At 45.2% G+C, this 16,925-nt stretch overlaps 1 protein-coding gene across 3 annotated transcripts in view; it reads left to right on the forward strand.

The window, feature by feature from the left end:
- Positions 1–13,918: 13,918 nt before the first annotated feature.
- Positions 13,919–16,925, forward strand: part of ATP2C1 (ATPase secretory pathway Ca2+ transporting 1) — a 49,741-nt gene continuing 46,734 nt past the window's right edge. The window contains exons 1-2 of one of the 3 annotated variants that reach the window (XM_028750058.2): positions 13,970–14,109; positions 14,968–15,158. In XM_028750058.2, coding sequence (XP_028605891.2) covers positions 15,153–15,158 — 6 coding nt within the window. In that variant the 5' untranslated portion in view covers positions 13,970–14,109; positions 14,968–15,152. Of the gene's footprint in view, positions 14,110–14,967; positions 15,159–16,925 lie in introns of all 3 variants that reach the window. The other 2 variants (XR_003709092.2, XM_028750056.2) reach the window with 2 other exon arrangements.

Here is a 16,925-nt window from a genome sequence, read left to right on the forward strand (position 1 = left end):
CATGCAGAGAATTGGCAAATAGAATCCCCAGGAAAGGACACCATCATCCCCGCTATGAAATCAATAATGGTGCTTCATCCCTGCCCGTCCAGTCTTTACAATACTCCTGGAACTAACATGGAGAAATATAAACTTAATTAAACAAAAACTTAATGAATGGCAGGAATTAGTTCAAGCATGCACCTGGATTTCAAGACAATAATCTACCAGCCTAAATGTAAGAAATTCAGTAATATGCACAATAATTGTGAAAACTATTATGTGAATGGATGCCTCTAGTGTAATGACAATTAAACCACTGACATGGCTGTAGTCAGTTGTATATCAGCAGCAAAAACAATAAATCACTTGCGGCAAATTAAATTACTGCTAAATCTTTATTCTAGGAGGTCTCGCCCCAAAGAAGCAGTTGCAAATACAAGTGTCCACTAGGACTCCTCCTCTCCAAGGACTTTCCCACACATTCTCTCTCTCTCTCTCTCTTTTTAAATAATTTTTATTAACAGGTCAATCAAATCACATTAATTCCAAATCACATTAATTCCAAATTATACAGCCAAATTTTTAAATTTTTTGTTGGGGGTACCCATACTTCAAGCTCCGAAAGGGGTCCAAACATCACTCTTGCTGCTGCTTTGATTAAACGGTTCTATCCAGTTCTGTCCAGATAGTCTTTTTGTTATTTTCTTCATCTTCTTGTTGTTATCATATATTCCTTTCTTTGTGATCTCTGATAATCTTCACAAGCGGGTGAAAGACAAACATCTCCTGTGTGGGTTTTACACTCTCCAAAAATCATATCGCATAAAGGACAGACGCCATTTCCACACCTCCGTTAAAAACATTCCCACAGTCCGTCCGTTGATTTACAGGCAGTGGCGTAGCGTGGGGGGTGCAGGGGGGGCCGGCTGCACCGGGCGCAACATCTGGGGTTAGGGCAAATCCACAGGTTAGGGGGCGCAAATCCACGGGTTAGGGGACGCAAATTACTTGCCTTGCCCCGGGTGCTGACAACCCACGCTACGCCACTGTTTACAGGCTTGCCAATCTATATCTCAGAGGGCCCTGCCAGGTCAAGATAACGATCCGATAACCATACATTCACATTCCAATGACCCTGGTCCTTCTCCCCCTCGTCCTCCTTAGGCAAGCCTGTCTTCACGAAATTCCATTTATTGCTGCGTCATAAAACTTTCCTTCCATTTCCCGATGTTTCCGCCAATTCTCTCTTTATTCAGTAATTTGTTCCCACACAGTTCTTCGTCTCCTGCTTGTGATTAATAATCGCAACGATTCTTCTCTTTGGAGGGGAGGGTTATTGGTACTCACATAAGGCAAAAAAAGAAAAGTTTTTTTCCTCCCCCCCCTTTCTGTTTCACTCTGACATACCAGTCTTTTAATGATGATTCTTCACTTTATTTATCCAGCCCGTCGCTCCCCTCCCAGAGATCCCATTCATCAGCAGTCTTTACTCCCGATCTTCACTTGATGTATGTGCATTAGCTTCTTTCCAATTATATATTTCCAATTATATATTTCGAGCTAATGCGAACCAGTGCGCTGACTGGAGACAGCGTCAGGGAGAGCCGATCTCACTCGAGGGCTTCGTGCCAAGTGTCCGCACCCCCTTCTTTCGAATCCGGGGGTGAATTATGGACACAGCTGGCAAGGCAGTCCCCCCATCCCCTTGGGGGGGCAAGGGAGGCTACATACTCCCATAGTAGCCTCTTAATTACCTCATGTGGGTCGGAGAGATGTTATTGTCGGCCATCTTCCAATGCTCCCCCTGGTGGCCCCCCTTTCCCACACATTCTCAGGCTGTGTCCGTGCACAACCACCCTATGCTCTGCCCATTTCATTTCTCTGCGAGTTCTTGGAGACCAGGGGGGAGAGGAGCTGGAGGCAGCAGGAGGGGGAGACTCCCTGAATTCTTCAGCAGCTGCCTCCACTCTGCCTCTTGGCCACCCTCCCCTCCAGCCTCTGCTTCAGCCTAAGAATCGGAGTCTGAACTGTGCTCTGCTTCACTAAACCCTGTTACCTCTCCTGCTGCCTCCAGCTCCTCTCCCCCCCTGGTTTCCCCACCTCATTTTCCTAGTCTGCTGCTTCTCCCTCTTCATTCCACCACTAACCCCCTGGCTCTGGGCCTTCTTGCCCTGGGGATTGCTCAGGCGATTCCCCCGCTGGGGTCTCCCACCACGCCTCTACATCCAGCCAGTCCATGACACACTCTAAAGATTTGTTTCAAAAAGGGCAAGCCCAAATGGACTATTTTAGAAGCTGGGTGTCCTATAGCAACTGGTGTGACTACTGCGGCTTAACCTGTGCTGCCCTCCCAAACTCAAACATGTCCAAGTTCCCGTGTAGTTGAGACCAGTCTGAGCTATCGCTGTCACTGTGAGGTTATTGCAGAGGAACAATGTGCCTGTGAGCCATAACCTTTATAATTAGCTGAACAGAATTAAACAGGACAGGGTATTGCTCTGCTGTCTAACTGCCTTCCTTCAGTAACTTGGTTGATCAAAGAGCTCTCATTTTTAAGCTCTAAAATGCATGCTTCCAGGGAACAAGTGTCTGGGAGTTGCACAGTCATAGAATCATAGAATTGTAGATGGAGGGGGTCTCGAGGGTCATCCAGTCCAACCCCCCGAAATGCAGGAAGCTCAACTAAAGCATCTATGACAGATGGCCATCCAGCCTTTTTAGTTCTGCTGTTGAACCACACTGTTGACTCATGTTAAGCTTGTGATTTACTAAGACCCCTAGGTCCTTTTTACGTCTACTACTTGGCAGCTCATTTTCTGTCTGCTTCAAATCTGCTGTGAATCAGCTGGAGAGTGCAGCAGCTTCTGGGCCTCCTGCCCTGGTGCTCTACCAAATCCTCGACCCTCCTTCATCCCAGAACTGTGTACTTACTGTCTAGTAAAGTCCATGAAGGCTTTCAAGCTACAGTGGTACCTCGGGTTACATACCCTTCAGGTTACAGACTCCGCTAACCCAGAAATAGTGCTTCAGGTTAATAACTTTGCTTCAGGATGAGAACAGAAATTGTGCTCCGGCAGCGCGGTGGCAGCAGGAGGCCCCATTAGCTAAAGTGGTCCTTCAGGTTAAGAACAGTTTCAGGTTAAGAACGGACCTCTGGAACGAATGAAATACTTAACCTGAGGTACCACTGTACTCAGAATCAAGTGATACAGCTTTGAAGCAATACTAGTGTTCACTATACTGTAGTGTGTGTTTTGAGAACAAGTGAGGATTATAACATATAGCTATGATTCCCCTACAAATGTCCATCAACTTTGAGAGGGGGCTGGCCCCCTCAAATATTTTATGGGGGGGCAAGACCCCTCATCCCCTAGGAGTTGGCCCCTATGATTCTAGGCAGGCTGATAAAGGGAGAGGCTCCCCTTCAGGGATTTGGGTCTCAAGCTGCAGAATACATTTTGGTGATATGAAAGTATTTAGCATATTTTTCTATGGGGTTTATCAGCTTGTTATATATTTAGTGTTTGAGAGCACCTAGAGCTCTGGCTTATGTTAAGTTGCGCATTTCATTCACTTCAGGCTCTTTATCTTTGCCTGAACCTTAGTTCAGCAGGTTTCTCCCTCGCACTTGTATATGTAATTATTAATTCCGCTTGGCTTATTAGCTATCTAGCGTTTCCACATATCCCATTGTTAACTACCTAGCAACTCTGCATAATAATGAAGTAATTTATTTGGCCCAGATCCACATAACCTAATTCTCCAGCAGAATAAAGTGTGCGTTCAACTTTTTGCTGGGTCAAACAGGCCCAAACACCTGTGGCATCATGGATAGTTCAGGTTCAGCTGTCCAAAGGGTGCTAAGAGCAGAAGAATGTCTGCAAAAGTAACAAGTTTGTATAGAGAGATTGGGTTGCCTGATCACGCAGACAGGAAAATGACTTGGCACTTTTCAGAACTGCTTCTGGAATTCTTCCCGGTACACACTGCTGTTATAAAATTTATTCTAATATTGGGCATTTATTGTCATTCCTGTGCTTGAGCATTTGGCTTCCTACAGCAAAAAAAGAACTGTGTATGACAGTTTGCTGCAGATTTCTAGAAGGTGAAAGGAAAAAGAAAGAGTCACATGTACACGTCAGATTCTTGGCCTGGGTGTGTCACTTTAATGCCGTACTTCTATTAGTGAGAACTGGTTTAGCTCCTTTAAAAAACCACTGCCCTGTGGATCTTGCATTGCTACGTTGAATAAATCTTTTCAAGCATCCATTTCAAAGAACTGGGGACCTTTGAGTAGTGGCTGTCATGCATGGCAAACGGCAAATCTTAATTCATAATTACACCTGGTGTGTTCAGTGACATGTAGAGATGTAAGTAACTCCTATAAAGACGTTCTGCTTTAAGTCTTCTGAGAGCTGTTAAAGTTTCCTTTTTGGTGGGAAATAGACAAGTATTCTCTTTGGTCAGACACCCTGAATGCTCGTAATATTGCACAATGCAATATTAATTGCATCATTATAATTGTGCATTGTGGACGGAACAAGAGCCGGGACTACTCGGCAGTTAAACCTCGGCTGTGACTCAGCTCCCCATCCTGTTGAGTCCCACTGCGTATCTCCTAAGACCAAATTGCTCTTTGTGCTGCTTTTAAAAGTGCCTTGCAATTCATGGAGAGTAGAGGCTGCTCTATTTTGAACCCTGGATAAAAGGTGCAGGCTTTTGAAAAAGTCTTCGAGAAGGTGTGCTTTTAAGTAAACAGAAATTCATTCAGAGGAATTGTGTGCATTCCCTATGATGAATTTAATAGGAACAAGCTATTCGAAATAGAAGAAAGCATTTTTTGTTTTGGGTGTTCATTTAAAATGGGGTGGATGGGGAACCTGCGGCTTTCCAGAAATGACTATAGCACCCAGTAGCCCTGCTGCCTCAGCCTCATAGGTTGTCTATCCCACCCTGCACCCCCCCAATTTAAAGAAATTAAATGATTTCATTTGCTCTTGTGAAGAAAAGTAAGGTGATGTACTCTTGAGGATACTGCTGTGATGGGAGCAAAACCTGCCTGACCCATACTGACAGGTGTAAGACTTTGTTTGTGGGATCTAGGGGAAAAACCAGCAAGTGTCCAAACACCAAGTAAAAATGGAGGGGGCATCTATACATTTACAAGAGGGACCCCCCTCCCCCCCAGAATGCATACAGAACCCAAAAGGGTGTTTTGTACTCTTATAAAAAGTTCCCTCCGCACATACTACTTTTCAGGCATTTTGCTAGTGTGAAATAAAATGCATTTAAATTCTGGCATTAATTTGTCGATTAGATTTATATCCTGCCCTATCACCATAAGGGCCCTTGGGGGCAGCCCAGGAAAACATCAAAATCAATACTTAATTACAATTTAAGATGGCCAACACCATAGACTAAAAGAGCTGTATAAAAGAGTTCCAGGACTGCTCCCTAAAGACCCTTCTGAACCATCAGCCTTCTGAGAGACTAAGGACAGCAAAGGACACTGATTTTGCTTCAAGGTTGCCCAGGCTTAATTGTAATTATTATTATTATTATTATTATTATTATTATTATTATTATTATTATTTGTACCCCACCTATCTGGGCGGCTTCCAACAAAGATGAAAAATACATTAAAATTTTAGAAATACTTTTAGAAATAATGGCGGTCATTTAAATAGAAATGCAAGCCATCTCATCATTGTGGGGAAGAAGACTATGGCCAGGTGTTGTTCAGGTGCTCACTGCTAATGGCCAATATCAAATGCCCTCTTGCTTTCCTTTCTTATGGTACTTTACACCAGACTTGGCCTGTGCAGCCCTACAATAGAGGACTCATTCAAGTGGGAGGGACTGTCCTGTAAAATAGGACAGATGGTCACCCTGATGATGTGAGGGGGCCTGGGGAGAGATTTTTACAGCACCAAACTACACTTATTTTTGTAGCTACTCAGAGCTAATATTCAATACCTGACGAGCTGCCCTAGGGAGGAAGTTCTACAGCAGTAATCTACATTTGTGATTACTTAGAATTGATATCTGGTAACTGCTGCTTAGCAACTGAGTTTTAGAGGAACCTGCCTAACTGCACAAGCAACCCAAGCAGTCAAAACACTTGGCCTAACAGTGGGTGTGGAAGGGAGCGTGTTGCTTGGTTCAAGCCATGCAGCCAAGGTTAAAAGGGGGTGAGCTACAACAGACCTGCTATTGTTGTGGCAGATCTAATATCTCCCCACCAACCTCTTCCTGTCAGGTGATGATCAGCATTGAGGAGGGAGTCCGTGGTGGTAAAGGGTTTCATGCAAATCTGGAAGCCGCACACTTTAAGAAGAAGGAGGACCTTGTTAGTGGCTCCTCCTTGACTTTTTGGAACTCCTTCCCTAGAGAAGCTAGAGACTGGCTTGTTGTCCTTGCACCTGCAGGTGAATAACTTTTTGTTCCAACCAGCTTTTGGGGAGTGACTGCTATTAATGAGGGGGCTGGTACTGCGGTGAGTTTGTTGTGGTTGCATGTTTTTAATAGATATTTTATATCTAAAGTTCTAATTCTATTAACGTTTAATTGTTTTTTAATTAACACTCCTCTTAGTTTATCTGTATGTCACCTTGAGACCCTGTCAGGGAAAAAGGCAGGGTATATATAATATATAATACAGTGGTACCGCGGTTTACGAACTTAATCCGTTCCGGAAGTCCGTTCTTAAACTGAAACCGTTATTAAACTGAGGCGTGCTTTCCCAATGGGGCCTCCCGCCGCCGGTGCCCTTCTACGGTTCGGCTTCCGTTCTTAGACCAAGGTAAAGTTCGCAAACCGGAACACTACTTCCAGTTTTGTGGAGTTTGTAAACCGAATACTTTGTAAACAGGGCTGTTCTTAAACCGAGGTACCACCGTACAGTGGTACCTCGCGTTACATACACTTCAGGTTACATACGCTTCAGGTTCCAGACTCCCCTAACCCAGAAATAGTACCTCGGGTTAAAAACTTTGCTTCAGGATGAGAACAGAAATCGTGCAGCAGCAGCGTGGCGGCAGCAGGAGGCCCCATTAGCTAAAGTGGTGCTTCAGGTTAAGAACAGTTTTAGGTTAAAAACAGACCTCCGGAACGAATTAATAACCCGAGGCACCACTGTATATAATATAATATTTAATATATAATGACAACCTGGAGGGCAATGAATACTGTCTGGGTAGGATATGGAAAACAAAAGTGCTGTGAGGAAAAGCCGAAGGCACTAGGAGCATTTAGATTGCAGAAGAAAAGACGTAAGGGCTCATGGATAACGCTTTCTAAGGGCAAAGGTTTGTTCCTAGAGGGCAGGACTAGATCTGTTGGGCTTAAGTTATAGGAAGGTAGATTTTTATTGCACACAAGGAGAAGCTTCTTAACCAGAAGAGGCATTTGACAATGGGACTGATTACTGAAGGGTAGACGCCATGCCAAGCACTTCTTTCCTTCCTGGAGGTCTATAATCAGGTGCAGAGACAGTCATTTGATGGGGCTGCTTTAGATCTGGGGTTTGTATATTGAGCAGGAGGTTGTGTGAAGGGCTTGTGCATTTTCTCTGCAAAGCCCCTCTATGGTGGTGCAGATCTGAATTAATCACTATTTGCAGTTGACCTTGCATAGAGGACCCAAATCCATCCAAACAGAACATTCACTTGTTGAAATGTTGTGTGGTAAGAGGATAATTTCCAGCAGAAATTCTGTGTGAGGTGTGTGTGTGTTGCTATGCCACTAAGGAACTGGGCTCCCACTAAGCAGGCAGGACAAAAGGATACTCTGGTATAGTAGCACATTGACAGACAGACAATAGAATAGCAGGGCCATAGCTTTTAAAAATATAACTGGAGGTGTTATTTAAACACGCATAATCCCCGCCCCCCACAGGTCTGAAAAAAATACTACCACAGGTAACCAATACCAGGATTAGTGATGCTCATTTAAGATCTCTGCTAGATGGGATAAAATGCTGTTACGGATAAGCAAACCTGCATTTTTTCCTATTATTGCCAAAGAGCTTAGGTACCAAGTATAATTAATTACTTCCTGTTTCATCCTAATGGTAGGGATGGGGAATCTGTGGCCTTCTGGATGTTGTTGGACTACAACTCCCACCAACCCCTGCCAGCTGTTAGTTTCTGTTTGCCGCTGTGCAGTGTTTTAGAGTCACAAGACTCTGTTTACATTCCAGAGACATTCCAGGCTGTTGGAAGTCTCACAGGAGACGGATGTGACGTTACTGGTTTCCTGTTCCTTTGTTTGTTTCAGTTGCTCTCTGCTTTCACAGAGAGAGGATGTGTTTTCTGTCTGTGTAGTAAGAAATAAAGCATAGTGATGTAGCCATAAATCTCATCACTTCCGCGTGCTGCTTTGATTCTCTGCTGAATGGGAACGTGCCTGGAGGCCTCATCAAAGGCTCAAGTCATTAATCACGTTGGAGGGCGATTCCAGAAGATGAGCTTTATCAGCTCAGTCAAACGCAGATTCTGACACCAGCATGGTCAAGGATAATAGCAGTTGTAGCCCAGCAATATCTAAGGGGTCACAGATTCTCCACTCTTAACCTAAAGTCTATATAAGCCTTGGAATTCTTCATGTAAATTTGACCCATCCAATAGGCAGCTATGTAAAGAAGGCTAGAACAATCTGGAGGGAGGGAAATAAACATACTGATGGGTATGAACTTTAATTTATCATTTTTTTTGGCTGCTGAAGAAATGCATTTTAATTTTTTTTTTAATGGTTTTTCTCAATCTGCAGGTCAGGGTTGTTTTTGGGGGGCAGGGGAGAGGTCTTTGACTTATACATGATTTAGTACCTGAAAGTACTGAGAAGTGGTTTGAACTAGTCGATGCCACCATTAGCAGTCTGGGAAGTAAGCATTTCAATTTCTGAAACCCAACAGGGATAAACAGACATCTCTTTATTCCTTTCTGTAAAACGCTGTTCCCTTTCAGAAAATTGCATAAAATGCATGTGCAAATATCACAGCTGTACATTTTATTTCCTATTTTGTGGAAACCAGTTCTTGCATAAATAACAGTCTGCATATTTGTCTGTTCATGCTGCATTTCTAACCTTCAAGGCCATTTATAATATACTGTGTGAAGTGCCTTGGTGACATTTAGCTTCAGATGGTGTGAAAGTGTGGCTGTTCACCGCCACTTCGGGAGTGCATTCCATTCATCCTCCAGGCCTGTACTGACTTCTGAGCAAAATTCTTAGTGCTGTATTTTAAAGCAAGGAATCAATGAAGCCATTAATGTATTAAGACCAAGAAAGCTATTTTATTTAGGCTGCAATTATGCACCCACTTCCCTGGAAATAGTCCCCATTGAACTCAATGGAACTTCTGAGTAGGCATGCATAGAATTGCAGTAATAAAGAGACCCACCATATTTTCAAACTAAACATGGAAAATTTAATATGGTTCTAAGTGAGGACATCTTTAGAGATTGGGGTTTCTTTGCATTCTTTTTTGGGGCTGCTTCAAGCAACGCACCTTTTCTGACATCCTGGTTAGAGGGTCATGTGGAGGAAATTTAGCCATACCTACAAGCAAGAGGGACGCGGGTGGCGCTGTGGGTTAAACCACAGAGCCTAGGACTTGCCGATCAGAAGGTCGGCGGTTCAAATCCCCGCAACGGGGTGAGCTCCCTTTGCTCGGTCCCTGCTCCTGCCAACCTGGCTGTTCAAAAGCACATCAATGTGCAAGTAGATAAATAGGTACCACTCCGGCGGGAAGGTAAATGGCGTTTCCATGCGCTGCTCTGGTTCCCCAGAAGCAGCTTAGTCATGCTGGCCACATGACCCGGAAGCTGTATGCTGGCTTCCTCAGCCAATAAAGCGAGATGAGCGCCGCAACCCCAGAGTCGGCCACGACTGGACCTAGTGGTTAGGGGTCCCTTTACCTTTACAAGCAAGATTAGCCCCATGTATGTTTCTGCCTTTAGTAGAGAAGCAAACAGAAGAGAAAAAAGGAGTAATAATTCATAATGGCTCTCAAAACTTTGTATACATTTTAGTAAAAACCAGATGCAAACCTCTATTTTCCTGATTTAATTACGGTACATTCTTTTCGCTAAAATAGTTGCAATCAAATTGAAGGCTCAGCTCAAAATTTCTTCAGGCTCTGCTGACATACATGTACAAAAACTGCAAATGTTTTGGGTTAGGATTTTCTTTTCTTTTTGGGGGGGGGGTAAATGTTAACTACCTTTCTTTCTTATTAAAAGGATTCTTAAATTCCCACTGGTGTTTGCACAACCCTTGCAGATCTTCTTTGAAACTAGCAGCTACAAAGAGGCTTAAAGTTTTACTGTTGGCTCTTTCATATGCCAATTAGAACTTCATCACCTCACTTCTTATTTTAATTATTCTTTTGGAAGAAAAAGAATGGAAAGTAAAGTAAAGCACTTCAAAAATATTTTAAATTTGTAATATAGTTAACATAAGATTAAAGGGAGGCTGCAGTGAATACTTTTTAACACCTGCAAAACACAAGTGCCAATGTAACCTGAAAGGTATATGTAACTTTTCTCAATAACTAAGTGTCGAGATTTCCCTAGACCAATCCTTACAACTTTTTTAGCATGGTGAAATGTTGGTTGACTCAATTCAATTGGGTGCTCAGCCCATGGTGAAGTGTGGGTCCAGATTAGAGTGCAGCATTCAAAGCACCCTTTCCATCACTGCAAGGACTTTTGGCTGACCAACAGACTTTCCTCTCCCTGTACCTGCCCAAATGCCCCCTAAATCTGTTCTGGATCCCCACACCACCCCCTCCGAACCCTCCAGAGCAGATTTGAGAAGGCTGCACAGAGAGGAGGGGGGAAGTTCTGTTGGTCAAATGGAAATCCTTGTACAGTAATACATCAGAACTTGAAAGTGAATACTGCATTACATACTGTGGTCAGTGCATTAGGTGGTGTTAAGTTTCCAAATGCAAACACCACTTGAGCAAGACGAATTTCAGACTAGTAGTCCTTAACATGCAAACCAACTGGTAAAGGTAAAGGGACCCCTGACCATTAGGTCCAGTTGTGACTGACTCTGGGGTTGTGGCGCTCATCTCTCTTTATTGGCCGAGGCAGCCGGTGTACAGCTTCCGAGTCATGTGGCCAGCATGGCTAAGCTGTTTCTGGCGAACCAGAGCAGCGCACGGAAACGCCATTTACCTTCCTGCTGGAGCGGTACCTATTTATCTACTTTGCACTTTGACGTGCTTTCGAACTGCTATTCGAACTGCTAGGTTGGCAGGAGCAGGGACCGAGCAACGGGAGCTCACCCCGTCGCGGGGATTCGAACTGCCAACCTTCTGATCGGCAAGTCTTAGGTTCTGTGGTTTAACCCACAGCACCACCCGCGTCCCCAAATGACTATAACACAAATGTTGAGAAGTGGATGCACAAATCCTAAGAACACAGGGATCTTGCATATTTGCTTCTCTTTGTGGATGTGTCAAGTTGCCCTGATTCTGCAACGACAAGAAAATAAACTTTTGTGGTACCTGAAATTAGTCGTACGTACTTTGGCATGAGTATTGTTAGGCACAACAGTTGTGTTCATGCGCAATTACATGGATACTGTTCAATCCTAGCCTTAAGACTGCTAACCACATCAACAGTGAGTTAATTACATGTTTCACTTAGGAGTCCTGCAATAATTTCAAGCTAAACAAATGGCCGCATGTACTCCGAATTACTGGTTATGGCTGTATTACAGGCACCGCAGCAACACTATGTCACAATCTGCCTTGTCTCTGAAGCAACTTAATTGATGGGATTTCTGCATGGCTCCAGTCAGCTACCATGTAAAGACTTAAGCCTTTAAAAACTTATATCCAATACAAGAAGGGAAATTCGTGATTTTGCTAAATGTGACATCCTGAGTGTAATTTTGCAATTTGTTGTCATTTAGTCGTGTCCGACTCTTCGTGACTCCATGGACCAGAGCACGCCAGGCACTCCACTGCCTCCCACAGTTTGGTCAAACTTATGCTGGTAGCTTTGAGAACACTGTCCAACCATCTCGTCCTCTGTCGTCCCCTTCTCCTTGTGCCCTCAATTTCCCCAACATCAGGGTCTTTCCCAGGGAGTCTTCTCTTCTCATGAGGTGGCCAAAGTATTGGAGCCTCAGCTTCAGGATCTGTCCTTCCAGTGAGCAGTCAGGGCTGATTTCCTTAAGAATGGAGAGGTTTGATCTTCTTGCAGTCCATGGGACTCTCAAGAGTCTCCTCCAGCACCAAATTTTGCAATACATGGATTTTAATTTCATCCATCAATTTTGCAATACATGGATGAAATTTAAATAGGCACCGTGGTCTTGCTGTGCTGGGAAGAGGTGGGTAAGAAGCCATGTTACTAGGGCCTGGGCTAGTAGTGTGTGCAAATCTAGTACGGGGGGAGGGGAGGGGGGAGAGAACCCATAGAAGTGTGCATGGAGAATTAAAAGCCCGCTTCAGTGTAAAGGTAGAGCTGCAAGGCATGGAGGGTGTCTCTGGCTGGTCACTCCTGGGAGTTACTGGGCTGAAAGGACCATTTGGGTCTGATCAGCCACAGGGCAATTAATTATGTCAATGGCGGAAGGGTATACTGGATGGCCATGCGAGGTTGAGGAACACAGCCAGGTGCACCTGCTCAGTGCACCTGCAAGTTAGACTTGCCCAATGAAGATACTTCTTCCCAAGGCTGTCTGTGAAATTGCTCTTTAGGCATTCAGGAGAGTTGTGACATCTGGAAATTGTGTTATTGCCCTCGTGGAAATCACTGCGGTTAGAGCATCTGCTCTGCGCACAGAAGGTACAAGGTGCATTCCTCGGCATCTCCAGAGCCCTGCCTGAAACCCCGGAGAGCCGCTGCTAGCCAGTGCAGACAATACAGTATTATTATTATTTATTTATTGAATTTATATACCGCCCTGTCTCCGGAGGTCTCAGGGCAGTTCAAAAGAAATACTAAGCTAGAAGGGCCAATGGACAGACTGGGTATAAGCTTCCTACTTAAAAAGCTTCTTCAATAGATAATAATAATCATAAATAATAATTTTTTATTTACACCCCGCCCATCTGGCTGGGCTTCTCCAGCCACTCTGGGCAGCTTCCAACCAAATATTAAAATACAGTAATACATCAAACATTAAAAGCTTCCCTAAACAGGGCTGCCTTAATTGTTTTAGGATTTTATTTATGTTAAGTGTCGAATTAATATGTTTAATTTCATAATGTGAAGATCTAAGGATGTTAAAGTTAAATTTTATAAGAACTGTGATTTGGAAAACCGTTAAAAGGACATGCAACCAAGGGGAAGCGAGGAAGTCACTTAACAATGTTAATAAGTGTAATTTTCAATAAGGCTATGATTTATGTTTGTTTGTCTTATGTGTTTGTTTGTTTGTTTATAATGTTGTGAAAACCAATATAAAAAAATTGGGGGAAAAATGAATAGGGCTGCCTTCAGATGTCTTCTAAAAGTTTGGTAGCTGTTGTTCTCTTTGACACCTGGTGGGAGGGCGTTCCACAGGGCTGGCGCCACCACCGAGAAGGCCCTCTGCCTGGTTCCCTGTAACTTATTCTAGACAAGGATTCTTTGCAAGAAGAGAGCTTTTTGTGCAAGCCACCTGCGGCGAGTGCAAGACGACCGTGGTGGTGGGATGGGTGGCCACCGCGGTTTTCACGGCATCTCTGGCTGCCCAATCCCACGCGCGTCCCCTTGCTCCCTCCCCGCGCGGCTGCAGCCTTTGTTGCGTTGCTGGAGAGCGGGGCCGCCGCCCTGGACGCCAAACCGGGGCGGGCCTCCCTCCGCGAGTGGCGGCGGGCGGAGTTCCGAAACCGAGGTCGAGCAGCCGCCGCCGCGAGGCCCGGGGCTGCGCATGCGCGGTCCCTCGCGCTCTCCGGGCGGGAGGGGCGTCTCTCCCTCCCTCCTTCCGCTCCGTGCCCGCCGCTGGCAGCGGAAGTGAATGAGGGCGCTGAGGTGGAGCGCGCGGCGGGACGACGGAGAGAGAGGATGCGCCTGGGCCGCCTTGGCCGCTCGGAGGGAGTCGAGCCACGGACCGAGCGCTGCGGAGGGAGCGGGGAGGAGGCGCCCTCGAGCGGCTCGCACTGAGGGGGCTTCTCGCTCGGTAAGGGGGCGCGCCGGGCGAGGCGAGGCACTAATAATAATAATAATAATAGAAAATATTACCTCAGCTCTGAGGCGCGGTGGTTATGGGGCACGCGAGAAATGGCCGCGGGCACGCGAGTGTGGGGCGACCCTTGGAAGGCGGGGGGGAAGGGAGCTGGGCGCATACCGTGTTGCGCCCCCCCTCACGGTGTGTGTGTGTGTGTGTGTGTACATTAGACACGCGTGTATGCGTGTATATATGTGTGTGAAAGGTGTATGTATGTGCGCGCGCGCGCGTGTGTATATATATATATGTGTGCGAGGTGTATGTATGTGCGCACACACGCACACACGTATGTGTGTATATATATTGTGCCCGCCCGCCTTGTCCTCGAGGGGTTCCTGCGATGCATTGCCACCTCCTTTCCTGTTCAACTCCTCTCTCGTCTTCCTCCTCTTCTTCTCTCTCCCCCCCCCCATTTATTTCTTTCCTCTCCCCCCCCCCAGGTGTGCGTGATCCGGGGTGCTCCATAGCAACAGGCGCCGGGGACGCCGAGGAGGGGAGGGGGGGTTGTTGGAGAAAAGAGCTGACAGGTGTCAAGTGCGGGGGGAAGGGGGCGGTGACGGGTCTCTCTCTCCCCCCACCCCCGGCTTTTAATTTTACTTTTTTCCAGGCAAAGATCCCCTGCCACTGGTGCCCCTTGGCCAAAATCTCGCCCTTTCCTGTTTTGTTGGGGTTGCAAATGTTTTCCCACTGGAGAGGGGGCTGCACCTGGGGGGTGGGCAGTGAGAGAAAGGGAAAGTGGTGTGGCTTTCCATCTGTTTGGTGCTGCTGTATCTTCTATTTCTTTCTCTTTCCTTTTCTCCCCCTCGCTAGTGCTACATCATTTCCTCCCTTCATCGATGTTGCTGCGTTTGCGGGCAGGGGAAACAAAGCAGCTGCCTGGAATATAGGGATCTCTCTCCGCCCTTTACCTCTCAGTCCTCTAACCCCAGGGTTGCTGCTGTTGCTGCCACTAAGGTCTTTGTAACCATCAACCCAAGAGCGGTTTCGATGGAAACATGAAGGTAAATATATTGACAAAGTAACAATTGTGTTTCGGGCTTGTGTGGGAGATCGCAACTGTTTCTTGTTTCCTGTTTTTGGGTTGTTGTTTTTTTGCATTTTATTGATTAGCTGACAAGGGTGACTCTTGAGGTGTAGGTTTGTTTCAGAGGTTCTCTGCAAGGTGCTGGATGAACTTGTTCCAGACTATGGAACCTTGGTTGTGCAGCAGGTTCACCTTAAAACATTTTCGTAAATTGTTGTGCTTTGCCTAAACCCAAATGTTGCAGCTCTAACGGTAGTGTTTTATATACCCCAGTAAATGATAAACTCTTGTGTACAATCCCAGATCAGTCCAGTTTACTGTTAATTGGTATTGCTTGCTTCTCCTAGTAATGAAGAGATTAAAGTTCAATTTTTTCTTTTCCAAGCTGATATTGAACACTTGAGGGCATATTGATTAAGATCAGGCTGTGATTGAACTTGTGGAAAAAATGCTCAGAGGAATTTTTAAAATATAGAAATCTAGTTGATGCTTTTTAAACAACACTGATACAATAGTAATTGTGAGCTCTTAGCTCAAGCCCTTAAATTCTATTATTTCAAACCACTTTGGAGTGGTTAAAAAAATCAAGCAACCAATATATATACATGTTATGAAATCAAGTATCTGAACTTAGCAGCTATCCTTTTTCTGGATCTTCTGAAGGAAAACAGTTAATAGAAATCTGAACCTGCATAATCAAGATGACCGATGTTAATTGGAAATAGTCATATGGGAATTATACTCTAAATTGGCAAGTGCTTTCTTCACACTGATCTTCTAGCGGATTTTGTGTTAATTGGTTCTATTATCACTAGGGCTTCAGAAATGCTAAGTGGGCTGCATGAATCAGTTTTCACCCTTCTAAGGATTGCAGAAAACACCCAAATGCTTCATTGTTCCTTTTTAAAATTCTAATAGGTACCTGTATTTTACTCTTTGTAAAAAGCCAAACTGCAACTGGGGAAGGGGTGAATTTGGGTTGTGAAAGTGGTTTGAGGATAAGGGTCAAACTCCTCTTCCCCAGGCACCATTGCTCCAAACAAATTGACAGTCTCTGCAGCAGCATTTCATTTAAAAATAGCATTTGGAGACCTAATAATTGATACCATGTAGTTTGTTCCCAAGTTTGCAATCCTGTACTGTACACACTTTTTAGCAGTAAGCCTCACTGAATCCAGTAGGATTTTTTTTCTATGCATGCATATGATTGTACTGCACTTCTCCAGAAATACTTTTCTTCTACCCTTGTCATATCCATTTGATTTAAAATTACTTAAAGGTAAAGGTAAAGGTACCCCTGCCCGTATTGGCCAGTCTTGACAGACTCTAGGGTTGTGCGCCCATCTCACTCAAGAGGCCGGGGGCCAGCGCTGTCCGGAGACACTTCCGGGTCACGTGGCCAGCATGACATCGCTGCTCTGGCAAGCCAGAGCCGCACACGGAAACGCTGTTTACCTTCCCGCTAGTAAGCGGTCCCTATTTATCTACTTGCACCCGGGAGTGCTTTCGAACTGCTAGGTTGGCAGGCGCTGGGACCGAACAACGGGAGCGCACCCCGCCGCGGGGATTCGAACCGCCGACCTTTCGATCGGCAAGCCCTAGGCGCTGAGGCTTTTACCCACAGCACCACCCGTTAAATTATGCTGATAAGCATGGCTATTTGCACATCTTTCATTCAGCGTACTGATGCTATTGTTTCCTGCCAAGCTCATTTGTGTGAACAGAACTTGAAGTTCTGTAGCAC

This window comes from Podarcis muralis, chromosome 12 (genome assembly GCF_964188315.1).
Source record: "Podarcis muralis chromosome 12, rPodMur119.hap1.1, whole genome shotgun sequence".
NCBI classification, from domain to species: Eukaryota; Metazoa; Chordata; class Lepidosauria; order Squamata; family Lacertidae; genus Podarcis; species Podarcis muralis.